The 13,179-nt window shown below is 50.1% G+C and overlaps 1 protein-coding gene across 1 annotated transcript in view; it reads left to right on the top strand.

Moving 5' to 3' along the window:
* The first annotated feature begins 1,837 nt into the window (after nt 1-1,837).
* NSUN7 (NOP2/Sun RNA methyltransferase family member 7) overlaps nt 1,838-13,179 on the top strand; it is a 47,569-nt gene continuing 36,227 nt past the window's right edge. The window contains exons 1-2 of the mRNA XM_066573158.1: nt 1,838-1,921; nt 11,271-11,563. Of these exons, the coding sequence (XP_066429255.1) occupies nt 11,290-11,563 (274 nt within the window). The 5' untranslated portion in view covers nt 1,838-1,921; nt 11,271-11,289. The remainder of the gene's footprint in view (nt 1,922-11,270; nt 11,564-13,179) is intronic.

Genomic DNA, 13,179 nt, shown 5'->3' with positions numbered 1-13,179 from the left:
GTTGCCCATAGCAATCAATCACAGCGCAGCTTTCATTTTGGATTCTGCTCTGGCAAAATGAAAGCTGAGCTCTGATTGGTTGCTATGGGCAGACCACTCTCTGCGGGCGATGTTGTCATGTTGTTGTTGTTGTTAATAAAGTAAACAGAAAAAAAAACACCAGAGAGGAGATGGTAGAAAATATAAGAGCTGCTTCATAGATACTGACATGACCCCGCAGGGAGTGATACTGTGTGAGTTCTGCTCCTCGGTAATCTACTGTTCACCTATTAGATACCTGATCGGTCTGAGGGGTCACATAACTCTTAGGCCGCCTGCACACGGGCGGAAATCCCGCGGCGGTATTTCCCGCGGGATTTCTGCCACTGAAAGTTTGCATAGGAGTGCATTACAATACGCACTCCTATGCAGGCGGCCACGGTTTGGCCGCGCGAAATGTCGCGCGGCAAACAAACCGCGGCATGTCCTATTTTTGTGCGGGGCACGCACTCACCCGGCCGCCGGCTCCGGCCTGCGCGGCAGCCGGCACATGAAAGAGCCGGGGCCGCCAGGCGCGGGTGAATACGCGCTCGTCCCTGCAGGCTCTCGGGTCGGGTCCCGCGGTGAGAATTCTCGCTGCCGGATCCGACCCGCTCGTCTGCAGGCGGCCTTAGCCATTACATCCATGGACTATACCATTCTACTGTGCAGATAGGGGCCCCTGCACTGGTGTAAGAAAGGGGTGTGAGCAGAATTTTAAGTACACATACACTCACTGTTAAAAAACAGTCCCTCCCCTAGAAGGAGTTGTCCAAACAGAATGAAACTTTCTCTGTGTGATTGTAACGTTGTTATAAGTAAGTGATTACAATATCAGAGCGAAAGGAGAATCTATTATGGAGAACTGACCGATTGAAGAATACCCTGCTGTACCGCCTCTAGCCTGGATACAAGATGTGATACGGGCGGGCATGGAGGCTCTAGTACCCTGTTGTACCGCCTCTAGCTTGGATACAAGATGTGATACGGGCGGGCATGGAGGCTCTAGTACCCTGTTGTACCGCCTCTAGCTTGGATACAAGATGTGATATGGGTTGGCATGGAGGCTCTAGTATCCTGTTGAATCACCTCTAGCTTGGATACTAGATGTGTAGTACCACGTCTGGCTTAGATACAAGATGTGATACAGACGGCATGGAAGTATACATGTTCTGTATGTTATCCTACAGCATATCAGACCACATTTGCTGTAACTGCACCGCTAGATCGTGTAAACTCGTATCTGGCGTCCCAGATGGTCCCATACATGTTCTATCGGTGATAAGTCTGATGACCAGCAGTCCACGGAGGTGTGAGTGTTGTGGGGACATTCCTGGGACCCCCTTGGCTGAGCATCATACTGCCTCTAGTGGCCAACAAGCTCTACACTAGCGAAATGAGAAGTCACTACACACAAGGAGCCTCTGAGAGCCTCTTAGGGCCAAGGGAGGGGGGGGGGGGCACTTCTATGGCCTCCGGGGCCAAGCCCGTCCATCTAATCACCACAACTCTCATCATTCTCTGCCTGAGATGGAACTGCAGGACGAGTTTTGCCTTCTAGATGACTGGTTGTTAGTCCATGCCGCCGCCGCTTCCCCCCGCCTGCAGCCCCATCTACACGGTCATACGTCCCCGGGCAGTCAGCGCTCGCCGGCGCCTCCTGCAGTTGCCATGGCAGACTAATCCCTGGCGCCGAGCTGCGGAGCGGCCGTACTGATAGCATCAGGCCACGCCCCCGCAATCTCAGCACCGCCTGGTGACCCCGCCCACCAGCATCAGCGCGTGGTAGCTGGTCGTCATGGAGATACATCCGCGGTTTCCTCCCAGTCCCTGTATAGCAGAGTTGCGCTCCTCGTCGGTAGTTGTCCCGTCTCTCCGACAGGCAGCACAGCTGGAGCCGCAGGTACGGGTGCTGGGGGGACATAGAGTGGTTGGGGGACTACAAGTCTCAGCGGGGCTTGCAGGACGGATAGGTGCGCTGTGAAAGTCTTCAGCTCTTTGTAGTTGGGATGTTGGCGGTCCTTGTGGGACTTGTAGTACTAGAAGCCATCAGTGTGCCGGAGGGGGGTGTTCACACTGGCGAGATTCATGCGCAGTTTTTGCGATTTCACAGAAATCGCACATAAATAGAAGCGCATCTTCACACGGCGAGAGCGTCGCCGCTCCGGGAAACGCTCACCCTGCGATTTTCCTGCAATTGCAATACATTTCAAAGAAGGCGTTGCATCGCTGGACACGAGATTTTCACGCGTGTCAAGGCTGGCTTCACACGGGTGAGCCGTGACAGCCGCGCCAAAGGATCCCTGCATGATGTGAGGCTGTTCTGTGGGGAGCGCGATATGGGGGTGCGATTCACGGCGGCATATCGCGCCCGCCCGTGTGAAGTGAGCCCAACTGAAAATAGAAGAACTTTTTTTTTTCCGTCTCTAATGAGGAATAATGGTCGATTCTTGAACAGAATCACCTATAAATACGGCGTGTTGGCGCTATTCTGTGTTGCAGCAATAACACAATGTAATTATCGGGCGGTTTCTCTGCATCGCGCAGATATTGCGTGTAAAAGGCTCGTTTCGCGCGGAGGTTGCGATTTTACAGCAAGAAAATTACAGCAAAATTGCGTCTTTGCTCCCGCGATTTTTGGGCGGCAGCGATGCTTTTTTAAAGAATAATCTCGCATTGCATCGCTGCCGACCGCAATAGAATTACGCTTTTTTTAAATCGCAAAAGTCGATAGGACTTACTAATGTTAAAACTGCAACACAAGTGTGTTGTTATGCGATAGAAAGGAGGCTCCTCGGGGCCGGGGTGCACAAACTTTTTCTGCCATGGAGCGCTTTTTGAAGCAAAAGTTTCTTGTGGCGCCCCAAAGCGGGTGTGGTCGGGGGGGGGGGGGGGGGGGCAGAAAGGGTGCGGAGTGGCTTATCACAGCATGTTTTTAACCCCGTCGTTATGAAAAGTATAGGGCCGTTTAAAAAATAAATGGAGGAACACTGGAGGGGCTATTGATATGCGTTATGTTTAAAATGAAGATGCTGTGGAATTAAATCCCGCACCGCCTGTCAGCGACCGCACGGGCTTGTTCAGATTTGTTCCACATCGTGTGGATGAGATTTTAAAAATCGCATCCACTTTGCTGCTACTGCTACTGTGAATTACACCCCATGTAGTAATAATGACCCCCTAGTGATAGGTGACCCCTTATTGCAGCCCTCAGTAGTAATAGGAGACCCCCTATTGCAGCCCCCAGTAATAATAGGTGACCCCCTATTGCAGCCCCCTGTAGTAATAGGTGTCCCCCTATTGCAGCCCCCTGTAGTAATAGGTGTCCCCCTATTGCAGCCCCCAGTAGTAATAGGTGTCCCCCTATTGCAGCCCCCAGTAGTAATAGATGACTCCCTATTGCGGCCCCAGTAGTAATAGGTGACTCACTATTGCGGCTCCAGTAGTAATCGGTGACTCCCTATTGCGGCCCCAGTAGTAATAAGTGACCCCCTATTGCGGCCCCAGTAGTAATAGGTGATTCCCTATTGCGGCCCCCAGTAGTAATAGGTGACCCCCTATTGCGGCCCCCAGTAGTAATAGGTGACCCCCTATTGCGGCCCCCAGTAGTAATGGGTGACTCCCTATTGTGGCCCCCAGTAGTAATAGGTGACCCCCTATTGCGGCCCCCAGTAGTAATCGGTGACCCCTATTGCGACCCCAGTAGTAATAGGTGACCCCCTATTGCGGCCCCCAGTAGTAATAGGTGACCCCCTATTGCGGCCCCCAGTAGTAATAGGTGACCCCCTATTGCGGCCCCCAGTAGTAATGGGTGACTCCCTATTGTGGCCCCCAGTAGTAATAGGTGACCCCCTATTGCGGCCCCCAGTAGTAATCGGTGACCCCTATTGCGGCCCCAGTAGTAATCGGTGACCCGCTATTGCGGCCCCAGTAGTAATAGGTGACCCCCTGTTGCAGCCCCCAGTAGTAATAGGTGACCCCCTGTTGTGGCCACAATAAGGGGTCACCTATTAAAGATTTATTTGACTTAATTCTACATTTTTTTTAGTTTCCTTATGCTTATTGTACACGGGTGGGTGCGATGTCGGCCGTGAAACTCAGCCGGATAACGCGCCTGCCAATGTGCAATGTCCCCACGGATGCGAGGCATTCGTGTGTAAAAACTGATTCACATCACTTCGCGGAAGTAACGATCGGCCACCAAAGCTAAAGGATCGCAAAGTGTTTCCCATTATCTTTAATGGGTAAACCTCGCATTGCGTCACGCTCACGTGCACCGAGCACACAGGGCGATGCTGTGCCAGCCCCGTTGAAAACAATGGGCAATGCAAAGCTCTCCGAGGGAACGCCCAAAGATAGGACATGCTGCGATGCGATGATGTAAAGCATCGCTCATCTGTATGACCTCATTCAAAACAATGGGGTTCATATTCATGCAAGATTGGCGCAACACGCAAATCTCATAGGATTTTCTCATGAAAACGGCCTTATGACACTTGAACGTGTGATTGATCACTTCTACAATACACTGCACTGTCGCAGTAACATAGTGTGTTGGGCTGACTGAGGACAATGTCCATCTGGTTCAGCCTCTTCCAACAAGTAGATTGGGATTCTAACATTCACATATTAAGGGGGATTCCCATTTCGGAAATCCCTGTTCATTATGTTTAAAATGTCCAAACAATGGACGCACCCATAAGTGTATTATTCTCCAGATATCCCGCCTCGTCCGGGCCGCTTCTTTACAGCTCATTGCGAGGGGCACTGGCTCGCTATGGAGCAGAGGTGGCCGGTGCTCGCACACTAACCCCTGGCCCCGCCGCTGCTACCTCCGCTCTGCTATTTCTTTCAATAGAAGGGCTTCTGGACAATATGTTTAATATTTAATACGTTGTAGCGCTGGCAGCCTTCACTAGGTCCAGGGTTACCTTGGCAACTATTGGCACCCTGTAATCACATCATGATGGGGTGAGTAGGACAGTGGATGGTACTCCCGCTGGCGTTACTATAGGGGATGCAATTGCACCCAGGCCCAGGAGCCTTAGGGGGCCCATAAGGCCTCTCTTCTCCATGTAGGGAGCCCAGTACTATGAATAAAGCATTATAGTTGGGGGCCCTGTTACAGGTTTTGCATTGGGGCCCAGGAGCTTCAAGTTACGCCTCTGGGTACTCCCCTCATCCAGCTAACATGCCGCTGACAGTGTATGTAAGGGGTCAAGCAGCCACAATCGGAGCTAGCTCCTATCACAACTGCTTATGGTGGGTGACAGCTGTTTCAAACAGCCGGCACCCTCTGGGTATGTAGTGGGCTCCTGAGCCGGCTTAATACCCAGCCTGCACCTCATGTACGTCACAAAAGAGGAAGGGGTTAAAGGGAACCTGGAATAGATATACCCATCTGGCCCATGTTTATTTATGCTGAAACGCCGCTGTGTTTCAGAAAAAGCATACTTGGAGGTTTGACTTGGGAATCGGCTCTTAGAGCTTTTGAGTCAAAGGGGCGGCCGCACCACCTCACCTTGCCGGCAGCATCAGGAGTGACAGCAACTCTCCCTGTTTGTGTATAGGGAGCTGAGGCCAATATAGGAGACACTATTAGTACTGAGGCTACTGTGGGGGTCACTGTTAGTACTGGGGCTAATATAGGTGATATTATTACTACTGTAGTCATTGCGAGGGGGTCACTATTACTACTGGGGCTGATATAGAGGACAACAGGGGCGTAACTATAGGGGATGCGGTTGCACCCGGGCCCAGGAGCCTTAGGGGGCCCATAAGACCTCCCTTCTCCATATAGGGAGCCCAGTACTATGAATAAAGCATTATAGTTGGGGGCCCTGTTACAGGTTTTGCATGGGGGCCCAGAAGCTTCAAGTTACGCCTCTGGAGGACACTATTACTACTGAGCCAACTGTGGGGGTCACTATTACTACTGGGGCTGATATAGAGGACACTATTACTGCTGAGGCCACTGTGAGGTCACTATTACTACTGGGGCTGATATAGGGGGTCACTATTACTACTCGGGCTGATATAGAGGGCACTATTACTGCTGGGGCTGATATAGAGGGCACTATTACTGCTGAGGCCACTCTGCAAATAGCAGTATACCTCAGACTGATTTAGATTACTCTCACACATGTGGTTGGCAAAATGCCGCAAATTTGATCGCTGCATCTTGACACGATTTTACTTTAGTCCGACAGCAGGTTTTAGGGCACCCCATCATTGTGATGGGTGACAAGGTGCGCTAAATGTGGTAAAATAGAGCAGACAGTGCTTGAAACACATGTTTGCGAGGCCCCAATGGGAGCGTTATGCTGAGATCACCGTGGCGTTCAGAATGCCCTGGTAATCGCGGTAAAAACCACATGTGTGAGAGAGTCCTTAGGGTTTACACGGGGAGGAAATGCTGCGGAATGTCTGCAGCAGAAAATTTCGCAGCATTTTACCATCCAAAAAACTGTCAAAATCTGCACCTTTGCGGATTTTGACTGAAAGTCAGTTTCATATCCGCAGCTGAATTCATTCTATGCAGCGCTCCCCCTCCCCTCCTCCACAGGCTTCCCACTGTCAGCGCTCCCAGCTTCTGGTTCCCAGTTGTGGCACTGCTAGTTGCGGCACTGCTAGTCAGGTGATGCTGGTCAGATGCGGTGTCGCTAGTCAGGTGATGCCACTACTGGGAACTGGAAATCGGAAGATAGGGAGCGCTGACAGTGGTAAGCCCTCAGAAGAGGTGAAGGGGAGCATCGCATAGTATGAAATCAGCTGCGCATATGTGGCTAATTTACAGTCAAAATCCACAGCAATGGTACAGATGTTGACTGGTTTTTGGATGCAGAATTTGCTTCCTGCCTTTTTTAAATGGCCCTGTACTTTTTATAACGGCAGACGTAAAATGATATGTCGTGATTAGCCCCGCCTCCTGACCACACCCCTCTGTCCCGCTTTGACCCTGAGAAAATCTGGTCACCTTAGTATATATCACAAAAAGTTGAGTGTTGCTTAGGACTACACTTTGTTCTTAGCTCTGTCAGCAATTTGTTTTTGTACCTGAATGCAGCAGCCAGGCCCATCTTCCTGTCCGGCCGCTACTCGGACGCCTCTGTCCTGTGCCGGTCACTACACTGGCTGCCCGTTAATTACAGAATTTAATTTCAACTCACTACCTTCATCTTTAAAGCCCTCCACAGCAGCGCCCCGCCCTATATTGCATCCCTCATCTCAATCCATCACCCAGCCTGGGCTCTCTGCTCCGCTAATGAAACCAGACTGAGCGCCCATTTAATTCAAACTTCTCATTCCCGCCTCCAAGACTTCTCCAGAGCAGCACCAGTCCTCTGGAACGCACTACCAAAGGCTACCTGAGCAATCCAGGACTCGCAGAACTTCAGGCGTACTCTGAAAACGCACCTCTTTAGAAAGGCATACCGCATTCCCTAAACAAACTCCTCTGTACGCCGCCTGATAACATGCTCCCTGACCTACTGACTGCAATCCCTGCTAGCTGTCATAAACCGCTCCTGCAGTCATACCGATTCTGCTGTCACACGGCTAAATGTCTGACCATTGTCTATGTGTATAGCATCGCTCACTCTCCACCTCGCCATACCGTGCACATCTCCAGCCCCTTTACCTTCTGTATCACCCCATTACTTGTAGTATGTAAGCTCGTTGGAGCAGGACCCTCACCCCTACTGTCACAATCAACTGATTACTTCATGTAACTGTGTTTTTTGTATTTTTATACTTTTGTCCTTCTGTTTTCCCCCTGTCTATGTAAGTACTGTGCAATATGTTGGCGCTATATAAATATTATTATGACTTTTAATTTCCACCATAAGCTATATAGAGCAGAGGAAGGAATGCGGTTGTATCACTCCTGTCCGCTGCCGTACCATTATACCATTATACCTGTGGTACCTGACAGAATTAGATATGCATGCACTATGACATTTATGGGCCTTCACTCTCATCTGAAGTCCCAGTCCCAGCTGTGACAGTGAAGCTGGAAGCACCGGAGTCAGGCGGAACCGTAAATCTTTGTGACCTGCAAGTGCGGTTTGGCTTTCTATGTTGAGGTTTTCTAGTAGGGAATTTAAAATCAAATGTGAGATGAATATTCTCAGTGCTGCTTATTAGAAAGGTCACCGGGCCTTCCTCAGAACTCTAGCTAAGGAAGCTGGTAAGACATTTTCTAACACATATCAAAGTGTCAGGATGAGAAATGATGTATTGGAAAGGTCTGCGAGCTGAGACAGACGTATGACTAGAACTAAAGGGATTGCCAAAATGAATTCTTGAAAATATTCTCTCTGTATAATATATTTGCTCCAAAGAATGCACAGGTATAATTTTTTTTCACATTTTTCAGCTTTCTGAAGTGATTGCGGCTCTCGTAGTGCACACCTCCAGCACTTTACTCTCCTAGTGCACACCTCCAGCACTTTACTCTCCTAGTGCACACCTCCAGCACTTTACTCTCCTAGTGCACACCTCCAGCACTTTACTCTCCTAGTGCACACCTCCAGCACTTTACTCTCCTAGTGCACTCCTCCAGCACTTTACTCTCCTAGTGCACTCCTCCAGCACTTTACTCTCCTAGTGCACTCCTCCAGCACTTTACTCTCCTAGTGCACTCCTCCAGCACTTTACTCTCCTAGTGCACTCCTCCAGCACTTTACTCTCCTAGTGCACTCCTCCAGCACTTTACTCTCCTGCTGCACACCTCCAGCAGTTTACTCTCCTAGTGCACACCTCCAGCACTTTACTCTCCTAGTGCACACCTCCAGCACTTTACTCTCCTAGTGCACACCTCCAGCACTTTACTCTCCTAGTGCACACCTCCAGCACTTTACTCTCCTAGTGCACACCTCCAGCACTTTACTCTCCTAGTGCACACCTCCAGCACTTTACTCTCCTAGTGCACACCTCCAGCACTTTACTCTCCTAGTGCACTCCTCCAGCACTTTACTCTCCTAGTGCACTCCTCCAGCACTTTACTCTCCTAGTGCACTCCTCCAGCACTTTACTCTCCTGCTGCACACCTCCAGCAGTTTACTCTCCTAGTGCACACCTCCAGCACTTTACTCTCTTGGTGCAGACCTCCAGCACTTTACTCTCTTGGTGCAGACCTCCAGCACTTTACTCTCCTGGTGCACACCTCCAGCAATTTACTCTCCTGGTGCACACCTCCAGCACTTTACTCTTCTGGTGCACACCTCCAGCAGTTTACTCTCCAGGTGCACACCTCCAGCAGTTTACTCTCCTGGTGCACACCTCCAGCAGTTTACTCTCCTGGTGCACACCTCCAGCAGTTTACTCTCCTGGTGCACACCTCCAGCACTTTCCACCCACCAAACGAATACATTGTATCTGATTCAGAGGAAGCCCTTCTTTCTCCCAGCACTCATTGAGAGTATAACCGTGTACTACCGGCTCCAGTGTACTTGACATCACCAATGACAATCCATATATTGAGGAGCCCAAAAAGACCTCAGGCTGCTCACTAGACGGGACATCACCGGAACTACAAAAATTGCAGTTGGCCTGTGTCACTGGCGCATTTTTCAAAATATGACTATATTATGACTTTTCGCAGACCAAAGATCAGGGAGAGGCTGCGGTCACACAGGGCGTAAATCCCACAGAAAGCTCGTGGAATGACCGCAGTCGGACCGCTCGGAAATTCCACAAAATTTCCGTGGCAGAAGGGCAGCTTCAAAACTCGTGCCGTCTGGCGCACATTTTAAAGCGGCTTCACGGCCTGTAGTCCACTGCAGCCATCTCTCCCCATAGAGAGGAGAGAGCCCGCAGTGGAAACGGCAATAAAATTGACACGCCGTAGCTGTGAATTCCCCGTGGCATGTCAGTTTCAGCGCAGCTTGTCCACAGCGTATGGACGAGATTATTTCAAATCTTGTCCACTTTGCTGCTTAGGCTCGGGTTTAGGATTGCTGGCGGAATTTCTGTCAGGAAAGTCCGCACTGAAATTCTGCGGTAATTCTGCCCCGTGTAAACCCAGCCTAACGGTGAAATAACATTTGGACCCAGAAAACCGCTTTAAGGACTCATGCCCACAGACAGAGCGGGATACGCCCGTGATTTTATGCCGCGGGAATTAACAGAAAAATGTTCTCCACGGTTTCCATTAATACTATATTGGTGGAGACCTCCAGCCACAGAAAAACACGGTAAGGGTGCATTCAGACGACCGTATATCGGCTGGGTTTTCACGCCCAGCCGATATACGGTGTCCCTCTCTGCAGGGGGAGGAGGCTGGAAGAGCCGGGAGCAGTGCTCTGAGCTCCTGCCCCCTCTCTGCCTCCTCTCCACCCCACTGCACTATTTTCAATGAGAAAAGGCGGGACGGGGGCGCAGCTAAATCCCGAAACTTAGCCCCGCCCCTGTCCCGCCTCCTCTCATTGCAAATAGTGCAGAGGGGGTGGAGAGGAGGCAGAGAGGGGGCGGGAGCTCAGAGCACTGCTCCCGGATCTTCCAGCCTCCTCCCCCTGCAGAGAGAGACTCTGTATATCGGCTGGGCGTGAAAACCCAGCCGATATACGGTCGTCTGAATGCGCCCTAAAATAAAACATGCTGCCTTTTTTTATTTACCCCCCTCCGCGGCGTAAATCCACGTCAGAATACCACATATGAGGACTGAGCTATTAGCTTCAATAGAACCCAATAGCTGCGTTATTCTGCCGTGGATTTACGCTGCGGGGAACGCGGCATAAATCAGTCTGTGGGCATTAGCCCTTACTCCCATACACTGCAGCTGCCATTGAGCGCACACACCGTATCTATAGGGATTGTTTCATATTCCCTATTAGTGCATGTTAATATAATTATTGGTTATTCCCCTCTTGGAAACAGCTGACACGACTTTTATTAGATTGTAGGGAAACCGCTAGAATATCATGGACACCTTTTGAATTTTTGTTCTTGTTTGTGGGTAATAAACATTAAAGGGGCCATCCTGGGTCAAAAAAATGTCAAAGTTGCTCAAAGTGCTGTGAAAAATTTAAAAAGTCCTACTCCCCTCACCTGCATCCCCGCTGGCCCTCCACAGCTTTGGTAAGCCAGAAGTGAATGGCGGTTATGGTGCAGTATTTGTTCCTGTAAGGCCGTGATTTAACCTTGAAGCTCTCCGTCCGTTGTAGATAATGGGAGTCGTAGTCTCACAAGAGAGCCATAGGTTAGAGGTCACTGCTGTATGTTTGGGTTAACTATTTGATTCTACTTTTCAGGCACCTACTAATCATAAATATGCCCAACCTCCGGTTTGACCTGGACATGTCAGATCCTTCAGCGTCAAAGAAGATGTCCGACTCCAGCACTAAAGAGCCCGTTACCGAAACCGTGAACTATCCCGACCAGGTATTCTTCAATGCCGCCAAGGTCTTCCAAGGTATTCATCATAAGAAACCCCCGGACAAGATCCTTGTGAACTATGGCTCTGATGTTGGGAACCTCACACCACAACTGAAGAACGATAAATTTAATCGCTGGTCCTATGATTTGGCTTTCAATGCTTTGAAGTGTGAGTATACTGTCGGACATAACAATATACTGTACATTGATTGTATCTAGTGGGAAAACCTCTTTGCACTAATCTTATCAGTGCATGCCACCATGAATGTACCAGGGCTGTACTTACCCTGTGTGTCAGTGCACCAGAAATTAAAGGGGTTGTCTTACCCCTTACCTTGTCCCAAGATGAGACAACCTCTTGAAATAGTTATGCCCATCAAACTCTCTGATATGTGACAGGACAAAATGAAACAGTATCTTTAACCCTTTGCAATCTGATTTTGGATTCAGAGTTTTCTAGGGGGCTTTCTCTTTCTGCCATTATACAATGGTGCCACCTGCTGGCTAGAGCCAGTACTGCGGTATGGGAAAAGCTGGAGAGGCCCCGACAACAGAGCGGCCAGTAATATACAGTAAGAATACCCTGCCGGACGTCTTCCGACATCGGAGCTGTACAGCCTTCAATCAGAATGTCTTCAGACGTCAGACAGTGGATTGGAAAGGGTAAAACTTGGCAGTGTTAAGGTTGTGCTTCTGGGACCTGCTGTTCTACAGGCTTCCTTGTGCACACCTTCACAGTTATGGGTTAATTAGAGCTATCTGGGTGTGGTATTCTCCAGCAGCCAATCCCTTGTCTGTAGCAGATAAATACCAGCAAACTTTTGGGAGAGATTGCTGGTCATTTTAGTGCCTTATGTGTCACTGGTTATCCCACTCAGAGCTGGTGGTTGCATGCTGGTTTGAAGTGTCCCTCTCCTCCGCTAAAGACGGTCTGGGCACCTGCTGTCCCTCCCCTCCTTACGTGTTGGGGTGCGTGCATTGTGTAGTGTGTGGTACGGTGACCACACAGGTGCGGGTGGCCCGCAGGTTTCTCCCTATCCCTGGGCAGGTGCGGCCCCCAGACGTCTTATGTCCTATGTGTGTGTCAGATGGGTGATGCCTGACGCTGTTCCCTATGTCAGCATGGTGGCTGACTCTCCCTATTCCTCTAGTATGAGGACACTTGGACTGGCTATGGTTTACCATTGGTATGCATGTGAGCTCTGGGTGGGGTCCGTGTTGTATGTTGTATGCACTAGCTGTTATATGTTGGTGTGAACAGTGACTTGTGTTGTATGTCTGTACAAGTGGCCAGAGATGAGGTGTGAACTGTCCTGTTCTATGTAGTATGTGTTACACTGTATGTTGGTGTGAACAGTGACGTAGGTTAGGTTTGTGCAGGGTGCCAGACGTGTGTGCGTGTGCGCGTGCGCGTGCGTGTGTGTGTGTGTGAACAGTGTCGTGTCCTGTGTGTTTACTGCATCTCTCCAGCTCCCTGATCAGGGATAGCCAGGTCACTAGAAGAAGACAGCGGGGCTGACCTAATCAATGCAATGACCCTGCTTTTAGGCAGGGATTCCCCACTTTCCCTGGTTAGTAAGGGACAGGGGTCCTCCCATCATTGCCTGGAGAGGTGCAATTGGTCCCTGATAGTTGTTGCAGTTTTAAATCGCAACAATCTTGTGCCCACATGGAAGCGTGGCACTTTAGTGCACCCAGCCGACGTAACAGGCATAACTTTATGATCAGTGAGGGTCCTACTGCTGGGACCCCCACGATCACAAAACTAAGGGTTCTGGTCGTTTC

Source organism: Eleutherodactylus coqui, chromosome 7 (assembly GCF_035609145.1).
Source record: "Eleutherodactylus coqui strain aEleCoq1 chromosome 7, aEleCoq1.hap1, whole genome shotgun sequence".
NCBI classification, from domain to species: Eukaryota; Metazoa; Chordata; class Amphibia; order Anura; family Eleutherodactylidae; genus Eleutherodactylus; species Eleutherodactylus coqui.
This window is presented reverse-complemented; position numbering and strand designations above follow the sequence as displayed.